This window comes from Schistocerca nitens, chromosome 4 (assembly GCF_023898315.1).
Source record: "Schistocerca nitens isolate TAMUIC-IGC-003100 chromosome 4, iqSchNite1.1, whole genome shotgun sequence".
Classification (NCBI taxonomy): Eukaryota; Metazoa; Arthropoda; class Insecta; order Orthoptera; family Acrididae; genus Schistocerca; species Schistocerca nitens.
In genome coordinates, this window is record NC_064617.1 from 645,784,349 (window position 1) to 645,802,138 (window position 17,790).

A 17,790-nucleotide genomic window follows, 5' to 3' on the forward strand; every position below is an offset into this window, starting at 1 on the left:
TGGGGTACTGTGTCACTTTCCAGAAATCTAGAAATATGGAATCTGCCTGTTTGCCCTTCATCCATAGTACACAGTGTATCACATGAGAAAAGGGCAAGCTTAGTTTCATACTGATTCATGAATATAAGATTCTTGGCCTCAGCAAAATTTATTGTATCAGAACTGAAAATGTAGTCAAGGATTCTGCAGCAAACCTATGTTAAAGATACTGATCTGTAATTTTGCTGGTCCATTCTTTGCCCATCTTATATACAGGAGTAACCTGCAATTTTTTCCAGTCACTTGGGGCCTTGTGCTGGACGAGAGATTCGCATTAAATGCAAGCTAGGAAAGGGACCAATGCTGTAGAATATTCTTTGAAAAACTGAATTGGGATTATATCCAGACCTGGTGACTTACTTGTTTTCAACTCTTTCAGTTGTTTCTCTACACAAAGGACGCTTATTATTATCTTAACTTTACAGGAGTTTGTTCGATAAACAAATGATAGTATGTTTGTGTTATTCTCCTGCATGAACGATTTCTTAAACGTGAAATTTAAGACTTCAGCTTTCATTTTGCTGTCTTCAACTGCCACACCATATTGATAAAAAAGTGACTGGATGGAAGCCTTAGACCCAGATACTGATTTATTTATTTATTTATTTTTACCTGCCTAACCTTTTTTCTAAAATATGATGGTGGTAATGTTATGCTTCATGCATAGATCTTTTCACAGATGTACAAATCTGTTCTAACATTTGCTTGTCATCATTTGCATCTTCTCTTTTGATCTAAGAGTACAACAGCATCTGCTTCCTCAGCTGTTTCCAATCCCATTATTAAACATGGCGGGTCTTTTTTGTCCTTAATCCACTTACTATGCAGATAATTCTCCAGACCATGCTTTACAGTCTGCTTAAAATTTGCCCATAATTCCTCTGTGCCAATCTTACTGGAAGTAAGCGATGTCAGTTCACCGTCTAAGTGAGATACCAACAACTGCTTAACACTCTCATAGACTTCTTAACTGATTCATTAACTTTTGTAACCATAGTTGCTATAACAACATCACGGTTGTTAATCCCTGTTTCTATACTGAAGTCAATAAGAACCAGTCTATTTGTAGCTACAAGGTCTGAGATATTTCCATTGCATGTGGGCTGCCAAACTAGCTGCTCAGGACAGTTTTCAAAAGTACTTTGCATGACTGTCTGTCTGTACCCCTGCAATGAATTTACATGTACAAAATGTAAGTTGATGCCTGTTAAACAGAAAATCACACACAAAATTTAAGAAATATACTAAGAGGAAAACGGAGAAAAAGAGAAACACTTAACTTGCCGCTCTGCAGATGTGTATCCTACTATGTTATGGACTGCATGAATTTACACTTACAGAAACACCAGGGTTAAACCTCTGAAACAGAAAAACACGCATAAAATTTAAGAGATATTCTATGAGAAAAACACAGGAAAAGATACACAAATAACTTGCCGCTCTGTAGATGCGTATGAGCTGAGAGCTGGAGCCTCTGCTTAATTTGTTTGCTTTCCAACCTTTCTTCCACCAGCTTTATATGATTTCCTAATTCCATTCTCTTTTGTAGTATGTCCAGCCTTCCATTTAATTGAAAAATTAAGTCTAGTTTTGTTTTATTCATTTGAGAAATTTGTTGATCATTTCGGCTTTAATTTCTATTAATTGCTGTGCAATTATCTGCTTAATTGTTTCTATTTTCCACTGTGAGAGCCATTGTGCCAATCTCTTAACAAATACAAATGTAAAAAGTCACAAAGATTAGTTTCGTAAACTACTTATAATAAAACACATTTAGTTTTCTTTTGTTTTTTATTTGTCATTAATGAACTTAATTTTCTCAACAATTTTTCTTTCTGATCAAAAAGTGTTTAACAAACTTCACTTCGCTGTTTGCCAAAGTTAATTGAGAAATCACTCACAGTATATTGTATCTTAAAAGAATATAATCCAACAGATTTTAATAAAGTGAGCTCTGCAGGGAAATCTGTTGCTGAGCAGCAGCTGCATCTGCCACCAGCTGCCATTGCTGCGCATTGCCTGCATTGCTGCCTCTGTGCTGTCTGACTGTAACTCATAGTATTGCATGTTGTTTGCTGCATGACAACTGCATACTGTGCTACCTGACTGCATTGGGTGCAAACAGTTTATTGCAGATTGCAGGCTTTCAGTCAATGTTAAATTTGAGAGAGCATGGCTACTCTGCTACTGCTTCTTCAAATGTTTTAAGCTAATCACATTGCAGTTTCTGCATACATTCAGTGAACGTATAATGCATGTGAATCTTCAGAATTTGATTTTCACATGCAATGTTTCATTAAGTTCTTCTTTAGAATGATGTACAAAGGCTCAAAATCTTAGTTGTAATTATTATTTGTTGCTACATACCATTTGATTATGTTTAGTGGTGTACTAGTCATCTTTTTCATTTCCATGACAACAGCTTGTTGATTTACATTGTCAAGAAAAATACTTGTTTTTAGATAATAGCAAATATTTAAAAATCATTTTCAGTTCCGATATACAGTTATTAATAACCTTTAGAGCCACAAAATATATTTTTATATCACTTTTAAATATCGTTTGTTCTTCTGTGGTGTAAACTGGTCTGTGCACGATAGTGCACAATACCAGTATGTTCCAAAAAGCCGTGTACAAAAGTACAGTTTTTCACGGAGTCATATCTCAAGCTCTGTTGATCACAGAGATAAAGGATAAAGTGTTTTGGATAGCTCTTGGCTTAGCAACAATTTGTATACCTATTGGAAGAATGGGTATACTGTAGCTATCCTAAGCTACAGGTCGAAATTTAAACGTCACACAGTTCCTCCAACCCAAGCAAATTGAGCAAATCAGTTAGTTCTTTTGAACTAGGTGTGATATGGGCTGGCCCCTAGGCAACTTAGAAAAGCACCATTTGTTCATGGGCACTTCCTCAGAAAACCCCAAAAGATCATCATTTTTGGGTACGAAAACTACCAGTCGTGCGATTGGTGACTTCTATAATTTTTATTCATGGCAGATCACAAAATTTTTTGCCATATGTTCTAAAGCTGATATTTTGGGGGGGGGGGCGGATTCGATTTATTTATTTATTTATTCCACCCCCCCCCCCCCCTCCCCCGATATTGTTATCCATTACAAAGATCTGGTTGTTCAAAATTGCCGTACTTGTGCATAAAATCATAGAAATTGGTTTTTAGCTGTTTTTGTGCTGTGCACCACAATTATCTAATTAACTAACCCTAGCAAATGGCACAATTTGAATGGTACATTCTTTAGACATTCATCTATAAGTGGCACTTGCCTCTTTTTGAAAATCTGTATCTGTTATGATATACTTAGAAACCCATGATTATGAGTACCAAAAGTACCAATTGTGTTTCTGTTCATGGCAGATCGCCAAAATTTCTATCATGTGTTCTTAACAAAATGATCTTGGAGGACCTTGAAACATTTTTTTTCCTATATCAATATGTGTTGTACAGAGATTCAGAGGTTCAAAATGACCGTACTTAAATGCATAGTATCCAGTCTGAGGAGTAAAGGTAATCTGAAGTGACATACTGGACACATGGCAAGGGTTCTAAGTTCATCTTATGGGTTCCAAGATCATCAGACTAGGTTTTTAGTCAGCATTTTTCCACAAATAAAACTTATGATGTTCTGTCTGAAAAAAATTACATAGAACTGGGAAGACTGCAAATTAGGTAAAATATTTCTGAAAACATTTTTACTCTTAATACAAATCATAAGTTGGGTGTTCATGATGAACTGCAATTGATGAGCAAAGTATTCAAAAAAAATGTAAAGCAAACAATATAGTAGTAACTTTATATTATGCATACCTATTTGTTGTTTGTGTGTCAAATTATATTTATAAGTGTGTCGATTTATTATAGTGTGTCTACTAATCTGCCCTTCTCTACCCCATGTAGCACCTTTATAGATTCCGTGATGCTAAATGAAGATTTATAGTTCTCACTTTCATTTTTGTGCTTTCTGAAACTGGTGGAAAACCATCTACCTGTTTGCCTCACATAGAAATTTTCATATTCACCACATGATTTTATAATTTGCTGATTGTGTAAATGGTTTTGTTTTCTGGGTTGTGTGTGTGATTGTTATCCCTACTTTGGTGTTCGTGCGGAACCTGATTTGTACTTCAATTTTACAAAAATTACTGGCTGTTCTGTCTGAGATGCCATTATAATAAAGTAAAGCAATGAATTTCATTTTTTTTCTGGTTGTGCTTCCCTTTTTAATGTTATTTCTTTATCTATATTGTTGCTTTTGTAATGTATGTTGGTAGAATACATTCTGGGTACTTATCAGCATTGTAGCCTTTATTTATTGCTATATGTTTTAGTATACACAACTCTTCAGTAATTTTGTTCTGTTCTAATGGGGGGTTAATCATTCTGTCAGTCATACAGGGAAAAGAAGTCTTTTTTTATGCATTTCTGGGCAGTACGATCTGTTGTGGATTTTGTTGACAGTGCAGGTTGGTTTCCGAAATATTTTAAATTTGTGGGCGCCTTTGTCATTCTTTATCATCATATTGACCAGTATTGCCGACTACTTGTTCTTTGATGTGCAGTTGTATATATTACATTGTTATATGTGTGTAACAAACTGATATGTAAAAACCTTTTAAAAAATCTTGTCAGTATCTGGCTAATCTTATCAGTATCTGGCCCCGGCAGCCAGCGACAGTGGTTTTTGTGTGTGTGTGTGTGTGTGTGTGTGTGTGTGTGTGTGTGTGTGTGTGTGTGTGTGTGTGTGTGTTTTAGAAGAAAGCCTTCTGGCTAAAAGCTTGCATGTTTAGTAGTCTTTTTGTTGTGCCTGTCTGTGACTCAACATCTCCACTATGTGGTGAATAGTAATCTTTCCTTTTCATAATATGAGGTCTGTTCAAAAAATTCCAGAACATTTGTAATTTGTGCCATTGGTGTGTTGGAGTGAAATGTGGTTGGTGCACACACCTGTGTTTAATGTGTAAACGCCATAAGTTTCATTGTTGTATGTCTGTTAGCTATTGTCAAGTGCTGTATTGAATAGAATGTTGTCGCACAGTTTGTGAATTTTGAGATGGCAGAGTTAGAGGAGCAACATGTCTGCATTAAATTTAGCATGAAACTCAAGAAAACCTTTAGATACACACCAAATGATGCAGGAAGCCAAGGTGATGAGTGCTTTAGTCGTACTTGGTGTGACGAATGGTTGACACAGTTTAAAAATGGCCGGAAGTGTTCCTGAGGAGAATCATAACTGGTGATGAGATGTGGGTCTGTGGTTATGATGTTGAGACCAAAGTTCAATCTTCACAATGGGTAGGGAAAGGTTCTCCAAGACAAAAAAGAGCTCGAAAGGTCAGGTCAGATGTCAAAGCCATGCTGACAGTTTTCTTTGACTTTGAAACATTACTTCATGAATTCATACTACAGGGACAAACTGTTAATTGGTGGTTTGATCTGGACGTGTTGCGATGCCTGCGAGAAAATGTACGAATGGAACTGCCTGAAATGAGCGGGGACCTTTCATGGCTCTTGGATCGTGGTAATGCATCCGGACATTCATAACCGTTGGTGCGTGACTGTTGAACAAAAAACGAAATCGGTGTGCTGCCTCGTTCTCCATACTCTCCTGACTTGACCCCTGCGGACTTTTTTTAAATTTTTTTTTTTTTATTTCCAAAGTTGAAAACCCCATTGAAAGGATGAAGATGTGCAATTATTGACAAGATAAAATGAAATTAATTAACGTCGCTTCAAGCGATCCAGCATGAGGCATACCAAGACTGCTACTGGAAGTGGAAATGGCATTGGGAGTGGTGTATCAATTGTGGAGGGGAGAATTTCAGAGGAGACCCTGCACAATAAGTAAAAGATAAGTGTAGAAAAATGTTGTGGTCAGAGTTTCTGAATTTTTTGAACAGACCTCATATTGTCATTATTCCGTCCTGGATTCCCCATAGTTTAAAATCTTGTAAATACAGCATATGAATGTACCTATTGTTAATCCCACTGTAAATGGTCCTCATTCTGTTGTATTATGTTTTGTAGATGCTTGAAAATGGCTTAATGCCAAAATTGCAATTGCAAAATAAATTTCTAACAGCTGAAAGCTAGATGAAAACCTTTAATAAATTTTCTCTTGTGCATTATTCAGTTCAGACTTCTTGCACCCCATATTCATGTCTAACTCCAATGTCATGACATGACAGGACAGGGTTTGTGGGCGACAGATTCTTAAAAAAAAATTCTTGATTCAGTTTTGAACTTTAGTTAATTATTATTCTTCCTTGTATTACCAATGAATTCCACAGGATTATGTAATTATATTTGCGTATCACACAGTCATATACAAATGAGCTTTCTATGAGGATAACAGGCTTGAACTGAAACAAAGTAAATGCTACATCTGTGGGAATTTTATGTATACACACTCTTCAAATGTAATTCTCTTTGTTATATGCTCAGTCTTCACACAATGTTGGGAACTCCACAACACATTTGTTGTGATGTGTAGATGTCTGATGATGAACTCCGAATGCTGCCCAAGGAGTACCTCAAGCAGATAATTATACAACTGTACTAATGTATATCATATTAATAAATGTGGACCTGTGCACTATTTGAAACATTCACTTTAACTTCCCGTAAAAACCACATGATTACTCATTTATATTTGACTATAAGGGTTTAACAGTAAACATCTCGCTTTAAATTTAATTATGCTAAAATTCAGTACCCTCACACAATGCATACTTAATCCACCAAAGTTGAAAATAAAGGATACCAACATAGTATTACGGCATAACGTGAGGTTCTTCCCCTTGTGGTTCTAACAAAAAATTTAAAACTGTTTGCCTTAAGCCAGTTGATGTCGAAGGCCTTAGCCACAAGTCCTCCAGTGCAAGTAGAATATGATTTTAGAAGGCTTTTGTGTGGGCCCAGCTGATTATGGGTGCAAGTGCACAGATAAGCGAGACAAACATTTGAAGATCATTGGTGGTATAACATGAGCAGACCAGGCTGGCTAAAAGATCAGCTCCACCCATAATTTCCACTGTGCTGAGGCTGGTAAGCCATGTGCCAGCTTGGTGGCAACTCCTAATGGTGCATTGTGCATATAAGTTTTAGTCTGATCCCCAGTCACCAGTATTCCATACGGTCGACTTCTGCCCATGTAAATCACATTCGCAAATCACACATTCAAAACAATTTGAAATCTGCATAAAAATAAACTGTCAAGCACTTATTGTGGACTAAACTGCAGTTCTTAACCAGAGCTGGAACCAGCTGTTTCCTTTCCAGAATGAGTCTTTGGCTCTGCAGTAGTGTCTGTACTTTTTTGCACCTTCCTGCCAGATTAAAATTGTGTGCCAGACTGGGGAAGGCGAGGTTCTGGGTTTGACTTGATATGACATACATTTTCAATCTTCCAGGGAGCTTTAGGTGCACACTCTGGTGCAAAGTGAAAAACTCATACTATGAACAATGCTCTACGCTGTGGTTAAGCCTTTTTACTGCAATGTCATTTCTTTCAAGAGAGATAGTGCAGCATGGTATGCAGGAAAACATCTTTTAAGTTTGGACAACAGAAGAGAGGTATCAGCATAAGGGAAGCTGTGAGACTGGGTCACAAGTTTTGCCTGCATTGCTTAGTTGGTAAGAGCATGGACTGTGAAAAGGAAGGTTCCGTGGTTTTACACACAATTATTTTGTTGCCACCATCATTAACTGATTGAGAAGATCCTTGGTTAAGGATAATATCTCACCTTCATATTAGCCTTCAAATACTGATTTCTTAGATATGTTATGTGTGGTAAAAAAAAAAAGCAGGAAAGGATAGTCTAAAGAATACAAACACTTGATAATGAGCTATACAAATGGCCTAATGAATTAACGGTCTTGTCGTGTAGGATGGTAGCTTGCTGGTCAATCACTGCTTCACTTTCTACACAACACGACATTATATTAATATTATTACATTATTAACTTACATACTGTTTTACTAGAATCTGCTATTTTATCTCCATATTAATGAGATGTTTCCTAGAAAGAAACAATCTATTTTGATTATCTTCTGTAGCCACATGTGCAGTGACTCCTCGCCCTCCACCCCTGCGTGTGTAACAAAATTATGTCTTAATGTACATGTTTTCAACACAAAAAAGAAATTCAGTTTTTAATACATTATTAATTTGGTTTGAGAAAAGTTGTAAAGTATCACCTATTTTTAAAGCTTATAGAAAATTGGATAAAATTATACAAATTTCAGGTCTATAAGTTAAATAGTTTGTGAGATATAACCATTTCAAGGTTTGAAAGTGTGACAAAAATTGTCAATTTTGGAAAGTTTAAAAATGAGTAACTGACAAACTAAAAGGTCAAAACATTTTAATTTTGGGTTTCACCCTATTTTGATAGGTGGAATAAATTTACAGAGTTCTAAATCACCAAGTCCGTATTTATTTTTTTACTTGCCAGTTTCACATGGATTGACCTCTGGCAGAAAATATTCTGAGTGTATTGTTTCACATTTTATATTTTATTTTACAGCAAAATTCCACCTGCATAAGTGATACTTATCAGCAGAAAGTTAATGGGGATATTCAGCTTGTGCCAAAAAGTATCAGGTTCAACGCAGATTGCACCATTAACTATATGTGAATGCAATACTGCAATGAAATTAGAGATGCTACTGTTCATGTACATCTCTTCATTTGAGTAATGATGCCACAACAGGCGATGCCAAAATGCTAATTTGGCAAGGAAAGACAGATGGGCACATATTTTTTGCTTTATTTGATTCTTTTATTTAGCTTCACCGACTTTGACTACTTGCAATTCTTCTTACAGCATTGCAACATTAGTTTCTCATTACGGGTAATGTTTAGCTAGATGGAGAACTGATATTCAAATTTTTCTACTGAAAAATACAGTTAGGGGCCTATTCCTTTTCATCGTTTCTTATTTCATTTAACTGTTATTAAGTGAAACCATTCTGGGTGTTGAAAATTCAGTGATAAAGTAAGATCACTGTTTGATAGAGTATTACATGTTTGAAAAACTTGAACATTTTGATGATAGTAATACTCCTATGCATTCTGCATGTAAGTAGGAAGGTAGCAGGTTTACTGGCTAGGAATGCTGGAGAGAGGGGTGGCAGGTGCATGACACCTGTGTCTCAGAGCCAGTGAGATGCGGCACGTGATGAAGGTGACGTCAAGATGGGGGTTTGGAGGTTGTTGACAAGACAGAGGAAGGGGGAGCTGTTGGCGGAAGATGTGAGTACAGTGGATTAATGGAGATTTGAGGCCAGGAGGATTATGGTAATGAAAGATGTGTTGCAAGGATAACTTCTAACTTCCATATGTGTAATTCAGAAAAGCTGGTGGTAGACGGGAGACTCCAGATGACCCAGATAACTGTAGAACAGTTTGCTTACATTTTGTCCACATAAATTTCTTGTGTTAATATTATTATAATGCATTTAAAATTAGTTGCGACTTTTGACAGTTCCGCATGGAGCGAGTGGAGGGAAGCACAGTTGCCAGTGTGCACTGAGTGAGCACGTCAGCTGCTGACCACAGTACATCACCTAGCCTACTCCGTACGTTAAAGAAACTATTGGGTAAAACACTCTGACTCTAGCACATCTTATAGCTTAGTTCGTCAGCTTAATGATGAACTGCCTGTCACATCGCTAAAGGTCATAGTTAGTGTGATATTTTGATATCAGGTAACCTACTGCATTAAATTCTTAAAGTTTGCAGTAAAAAACAAGGGTCACTATGAATTTTCAGATGTTGCTGTGTATGAAATGTAGATAACATAGTGAGCTATTCTTTAAACTTGGAAGGATATCGATATCTGTCTCCAGTCTCGAAAAAATTGAATGTATGTAAAGAGTGCATTGTCACAAACACATGCATCCAGTGAAAAAGCCAGAATGAAATAGTCCCAAATCCCTCGTATCCCACAAACAGTCTGAGATATCAAAACAAGATTTTTGGCAAATGATAGCATGCAAAGAGGAGAGTATTTTGCCATATGATTAATATGTGAAAATTCCTTGTCTAACACGATATTTAAGCATCTACAGACTTTTTTGCAATGAAATAATTTAATTTTTAAAGACCATTGATAGCTGGTGAAGCAAGAATTGTTGTGGGTCTTGCAACAGTCTAAGTGAAGAAGTTACACGTTGATTTTTATATTGAGAATGTGCTTTTTCGTAAACTACTCATTGCTAGTTTCAGCAATGTCTCAATTTCCTTTTCAACTACATTAGAATGTTAGGGACATTAGGGACACTCTGGTGTGTTTTGGCAAAAGAAGGAAATTTTAACATGGTCACAAGTGAAGTTATGTATTACTCAAAACTCACCCCAGTCCATCATGAATCCCTCTCCTCAACTACCGTCTTGGTATGGCGAACCACTCCCTCCCTCCCTCCCTCTCTCTCTCTCTCTCTCTCTCTCTCTCTCTCTCTCTCTCTCTCTCTCTCTCTCTTTCCCACGTTACTTTTAATCTAGTCCCATATATTATCGTTGGCTAGTTCATCAGCATGGTATTTATATGCTACGTTCAACTTCTTCCAATAGAACATTTCTTTCTATCCAGAGAAAAATATCCACTTTCCTTCATTTCGTTCTTGGAGCTATATCAAGCACAACAGAGTGGTATGGTGCATTGTCTATTACTATTGCCAGATTCGGAGGAATATTTTGCACAAGAACATTATCTTTATAGCTGGTGAATGTGTTATTGTACTACAACTTTTAAAGCAAACTTCATGTTCAGATGTGCTACACCACTGTTATTAATGTAACGCCAACACAAAACAACTTATTCACAGTACCTGACGGCTGCAGAACACTTCAAAGTCAGAAAATAACCACCTTACAATGAGAGCTCATTTACTAACTATACCACTGGGGGCGTGGTAGGAAAAGCCAGCTCACCATTGGTGTTACCTAGGCAACAGTGTCACGTCCCCTCCGGTGAGCCAAAGGTCAAAAGTCGCAACTAATTTGAAACACACTATAGAAGCTCGTATCTGCATTCCTCTAGTGTTAATGCACTTTGTGGAAAATAAACACCCCCTGGGCATCTCTGTGCACTGTTTCACCAGTGATTCATAAGGCATACTATGGAGGATCAGTATAACTGTATGAAACACCCTATTGTTGCTTCTCGTGATGTGGTGGTTCAGATAAGAGTGGGGAATCACTAGCCATTCTTCAGTTTGCAGACGTTTGTTGAAGAGAAGAGCACAACTACAATCAGGCGATCTACCTTCCCCCACGCTTCTACCTTTCACTCTGTTACACCCCCAGAACATAATTTATCTCTTAAGATGGCTCCTAGTGCACTTAGACATTGTTCACCCATTTAATATTTGTTCCTAACCCATTTCACCTAACAATGAACCGTATTTTTTTTTTTTTATATTTTAAATATGAACATAAACTTCTGCAGCCATTGTTACAGTCAATAAAATTTTTCTGGGTTTGTGACCGCATTGTCAATCGGTTAGTGACCGCATTGTCAATATGTAAAACTACCGATGTTTCGGTCACTATTGCAAGTGACCTCCCTTGGAGTGTTTTGGTTTACTGCCAAATGAGAAACCTTTGTTTCTTATATACATGCAGACGTGGCTGTTATCTAAGTCTGATAGGATGTTAAGGATGAAGGGGAAGGGCATTAGAAGTTCTTTATTGGTGTTTTTATTATTTCTTTTCATTGGTGGAGACTCAACATTTTGATTGGTGTTTGCATTACTGCTTGTGACGGGTGGAAATTGGCGAGCGGAAGGAGGTCATTTGCAACAGTGACCGAAACATCGCTGGTTTTACATATTGACAATGCAGACACAAACCCAGAAAAAATTTATTGACTAACTTTGTTTAGAGAAATATTTTCGCTAGAAGTGGCAGTTTCTCCCTTAAATGCTCCCCCATCCCAATGCTCACACCCCACTGGTGAGGATTTTAGTATGTTTTGCATAGTTCTCTTCAATGAATGAGTTATCGTGCTCCATTTCTAGGTCACTCTAACAGAACTTTCCTACTATATTTATTTCAACACGTAGCCATCTGTTTGTTTAACACACAAATAAAGGTCTCTGCTCAGAAAGGGCAATCAGACAAACAAAGAATGCTAATAAAACTGGTCACAAGGGTTATTAGAATCTTAAGAAAGTCTGGGAAACTAGAATATCTAAATAGAGAAATTTAAAGGATGCAGATAAATATTTTAGGAACCATTGAGATGCACTGGACTGTTCTACAATCATCAGTAGACTGAAAGAGGAGATATTTTGAGTGAGAATAATAGGGCTATTGTAGAACAGGAGTAGGCATAATAACGAATAAGAAAATTAGTAAGTAAAGTGTTATCTGCAGTAAACAAAAAGAATAGTGATGGTGAAATTGAATGGATATCAAAGAGACATTGTGATCATATAAGTATATGTGTGAACCTCTGACATGGATGACAGTGTATTTAAAGTTATGTGTCATAATGTTAATAAACATGTAAAATATGACAAATGGGAGGAGACTGAAATGTAGTCATTGGTTAAAGGTAGACAAAAAGAGAAAATTCTGTCTTGGCAAGCAAAATGAGAACAGTAAAAAGAGTTCTGTATTGTAGACGAGTTTGTTGTCAAAAATTATCCCTTTGAGTGCCCCTTGTGAAGAAAGTGTGCATACACAATGCTAGGGGATCAAGGAATATAACTGACTGACTATATTTTGTATATTTTGTTAAAACACAGAGGAGGATTCGAGTAAAGGACTGCAATAATTATTCAAGAGTTGACAGACACAGTAATCGTAAACTAGTTATTATGAAATGGCAGTTAAAATTAGAGTGATTAAGGCACGTTCAATGAACCAGAAACTCAAGACTGCTTTGTAAAATGCAACAAAGTAAATAACTATACTCCAAGGAATTCTATTTCACATCTCATCAGAAAGCAGCACAGTTTTAGCAATTCTGTACAGTCTCCTTCCATTAACTGCTACCGAGCGAGGTGGCGCAGTGGTTAGGCACTGGACTCTCATTCGGGAGGACGACGGTTCAATCCCACGTCCGGCCATCCTGATTTATGTTTTCTGTGATTTCCCTAAAATCACTCCAGGCAAATGCCGGGATGGTTCCTCTGAAAGGGCACGGCCGACTTCCTTCCCCATCCTTCCCTAATTCGATGAGACCGATGACCACGCTGTCTGGTCTCCTTCCCCAAACAAACAAACCAACCAACCAACCAACCATTAACTGCTGGCAGCCAATAGGATTTACTTGAACATGTAAGACAATCTGTAACACAGAATTCAGGTTCGTAACAATAGGTTAATGTCTGTTACTGTTTCTCTTATAATACAGTACAAATCATATTAAAATGACAAATGTCATTGTAAAAAATTTTGCTTAACATCTTCACAAAAATATGTCAGCTCTACTGCAACTTTTGTCAGGCTCAGTCTGTCTTTCTAGCTGTGAAACAGCTGACACAAAATTGTGAGGTGTTTATGTACAACTTTTCACAATGATATTTGTCTTTTTAGAGCAGTTTGGACAGTATTGTAAGTATTTTTCTCTAGGAGATGATTGTCTTATAATAGCTCGATAAAAATCAAATGAAACATTTGTTACATTTCTTGTATATATAATATGATGTACCATAGCCATATGAGCATGATTGCTGATCACAGCAACATGGTTTGGTAATGTGGTTGGCATCTTCCCCACCTCTGCTACCATACATTAAGCAAACCTCACCCTCTCCACACTTCCTTATTGCTCTTTGTCTGCACAGAGCTACCTCTTATGTGATGCACACTATAGTAGTGTGGAAAACTGATGTAAAGACCATAAAATTGTTATAATAAATGCAACAGAAAAGTTAGTACTTTTAATAAAGCAAATAAGAGGCAGCATTTGATACTCGTGAGATACTGCAACTGATAAAGAAATGATTAAAAAGTAAAAAATGATTAAAGTAAACAAGCACAGTACAGGCTACTCATTTATGAAATAAACTTGAAATGTAAAATAGACAAAAAAGAATGGATAGAAAATAGATGTAAGGATATAAATATAAAATTGTACCAGGGTAATGGAGATGATGCACATATACTGAAAGCAGTTACCTGATGCAGCACAGGCATTAGAAATGAAAAAGGTATTTAGGTCATGGGAGCAGAAAGTAAGGCAAGAAGATGAATATAGTACTTGGAGAATCTTTATAACTGATCAGGAGAAATTAGGCCAATTGAAAATGAGGACACAGTTCAGAACGATGACGGGAGATTCAATTGATATCTATTATGAGAAGCATGCAAGTACTATGCTTCTGAAGAATGAAATTAACTACAGCTATAAAAGGGTGACCCTTTTTTTTTTTTTTTTGTATAAAGCAGACTATAGTAGTCTACACTGTCAGAATGGTATAAATTGTCAAAACCAGGATGTTGATTGCTAACACTGATATTTAATTTGCACACTGAAGTGGCTGTGAGGGAAGGACTGACTCGATGTGGAAGTTGTTAATCATAGACAGAAAATCGGCATGATATGAAAACTTAGCAGTGATCACCAAAGTCAGGAATTGAGTTAGGTACTTCAAGGAATACGCTGAAAAGCCACAGAAACGTGCACCTGCCTAATATTCTGTAGGACTCTCGCGAGCACTCAAAGTGCCGCAACACAATGTAACATGGACTCGACTGATGTCTGAAGTAGTGCTGGAGCAAATTGACACAATGAATCCTGCAGGGCTGTATGTAAATCCGCAAGAGTACGAGGGGGTGGAGATCTGTTCTAAACAGCATATTCCAAGACATGCCAGATATGCTCAATAGTGTTCATGTCTGGGGAGTTTGGTCGCCAGCGGAAGTGTTTAAACTCAGAAGAGTGTTCCTGGAGCCACACTGTAGCAAATCTGGACATGGTGAGGTGTCGCATTGGAATGCACAATGGACATAAATGGGTGCAGGTGATCAAACAGGATGCTTAGGTACCAGTCACCTGTCAGTTTAGTATCTAGATGTATCAGGGGTCCCATATCACTCCAACTGCACACACCTCACACCATTACAGAGCCTCCACAAGCTTTAACAGTCCCCTGCTGACATGCAGGCCCATGGATTCATGAGGTTGTCTCCATACCCATACATGTCCATCCATTCGATAACATTTGCAACGAGACTCGTCCAACGAGGCAACATGTTTCCAGTCATCAACAGTCCAATGTTGGTGTTGATGTGCCCAGGTGAGGCGTAAAGCTTTGTGCTGTGTGGTCATCAAGGCTACATGAATGGGCCTTTGGCTCCGAAATCCCATATCGATGATGTTTTGTTGAATGGTTCTCACGCTGACACTTTTTCATGGCCCAGCATTGAAATGTGCAGCAATTTGCGGAAGGGTTGCACCACTTTGTCATCATGAACAATTCTCTTCAATCGTCGTTTGTCCTATTCTTGCAGTATCTTCTTCTGGCCGCAGTAATGTTGGAGATTTGACGTTTCACCAGATTCCTGATATTCACGGTACACTCGTAAAATGGTTGTATGGGAAAACCGCAATTCATTGCTACCTTGGAAATGCTGTGTCCCATCACCCATGCGCCGACTATAACACCATGTTCAAACTCACTTAAATTTCGATAACCTGCCATTGTAGCAGCAGTAATGGTCCTAACAACTGTGCCAGACATTTGTCTTACATTGGCATTGCCAATCGCTGCACCATATTCTGCCTGTTTATATATTTCTGTATTTGAATACGCATGCCTATAATAGTTTCTTTGGCGCTTCAGTGCTGGCTAATGGCTTTGAAGTCCACATAAACAAAAATGAAATTAAGATAATGGCATGTGACGGAAGTGGACATCGTATATGGCTAAATTTTAAACATCTATAAAAGACTTAAATTGTTACATGATTTTTGCTGTCTTGTAACTGGAATAGATAAAAAACAATGCAGCAAGATTTGCACAAGACAAATGGTCTTGCTGCTAAAATCAACACTTTCAGCAAGGAATTAAATTAAGCATTGTTTTTTATTTACAGAAATGATTGTTATAGCAGTTGTTGATTATTGTACTGTTGTTGGCTTCAGCTGCCAAAGACTATGGTCATGTGTATGTGAGTTTTGGCGTGTGTGTGATGTCTATTTTTGACAAAGACCTTTTTGGCCAAAACCTTATTGTGTGACATTCTTTTTGTTGTGCCTATCTGCAACTCAGCATATCCACTATATGGTGAGTAGCAACTATTCTTTTCATAATATTGTTGAGTATTGTATTATCTACACCAAATGTTCTTCTTTCAAAATTTTAAGGAAGCAACAGGGATTGATCTTAAAATGCCAGAGAAGCGAAAAAAACAGAGCACAAAAAAAGAAAGGAAAAAGAAATTTCCTGGCCTAACTGATATAAGTGAAAAACGCAAGTCTTCATATGAGCGCCTCTCAAGGAAGATTTTTAAGAAGTAAGTATATTAAGATGAACCTTTAAAATTACACTCTTGGAAAAGATTACAATGGTTTTATTGTCACAGTTCCAAATAAGATCTGCAAAAAACAATATTTATCAGTGCAGAAGCTATAAGGGACATTTTGCCTTAAGTATATTTTTGGCTGGAAGAAACATAAAAGTAATTGTTCAGTGTGTTCAAATGTGTTTAAAAACTGTACTTCCCACTTAGTTGTTAAAGTATTGGAGAAAACATTGAAAAGTCCTTGTAAGACATTTTCTGTCTAATATCCCCCATAGAACTTACTATATATTTCAGTGAACTTTACTTTATGTATACAGGTAATAATGAAAATGACACTAACGGCCAAATATATCTGCATTCTGTGCAGAAATGTTGCAACACATTCTGTTGTCAGTGACTACCCCCAGACATTTAATGCAGGAAAATACACAAGGCATACAGGTTGATATTAATCATAGGAAGGCCTTTAATGAATCCCTCTTTTTACGTTAACAAATTAAGCATACACTACAATTCTTGCTTCTTTTCATGGGTTTCAAAAACCAGTGGAAGAAGAAGAAGAAAGATGAGCGTGTCATTATGTATGCAAAAGAAAATCATTAACCAAAGGTTACTTTCAAGACTACGAAGTGTAGAACGTACCATATTATATATTTTCGTCCAAACTCAAACATTTGTAATGATTAAATGTTATGCATGAAAGTAAAATTGGACACACAATTATTGAAAGTAATAATATGTTTTTGCCGCAAATGTGTTGCAGGTCTTCAATGAAGAAAGTCGCAAAGGCCTTGGATCAGCTGGATCATAAACGTTTTCGTGACAAATATGGTGATCAGTTTCATTACATGTATGGCACTACCTGAAAAAAGATGGCATATTATTGAAGAAAATAAATAGTTTTACAACTTAAGATTGTATTAATTTTATTATTTGTATTTTTGCATGTTAAAGCACAGCTTGGATGTACCACTATCTATATATTGATACATTTTACTCTAAGTTATCCCTGATATTTTACGTGCTCCATAAATCACTTTCTTGATAAACTTTAAAATATAAAATACACCAATTAAACAAAATTTGAACCTTCTTGATAGATGTAAACATATGTTGTTACTTTTTGGCTGTTTACTAGTCCACTATTACTGTTCACAACAAAAGTTACAACAACAAACTACACATACATATACAGGGCGATTCGAAAAGGAAGAACAGATTTCAATTGTTTAACCCAGACAAACTATGAA

The 17,790-nt window shown here is 36.9% G+C and overlaps 1 protein-coding gene across 3 annotated transcripts in view; it reads left to right on the forward strand.

Annotated features, from left to right (window-relative positions):
* LOC126251512 (UV-stimulated scaffold protein A-like) overlaps positions 1-17,453 on the forward strand; it is a 117,089-nt gene extending 99,636 nt beyond the window's left edge. For all 3 annotated transcript variants that reach the window (XM_049951988.1, XM_049951989.1, XM_049951990.1), the window contains 2 exons: positions 16,383-16,531; positions 17,304-17,453. In XM_049951988.1, the coding sequence (XP_049807945.1) occupies positions 16,383-16,531; positions 17,304-17,406 (252 nt within the window). In that variant the 3' untranslated portion in view covers positions 17,407-17,453. The remainder of the gene's footprint in view (positions 1-16,382; positions 16,532-17,303) is intronic.
* The last annotated feature ends 337 nt before the right edge of the window (positions 17,454-17,790 follow it).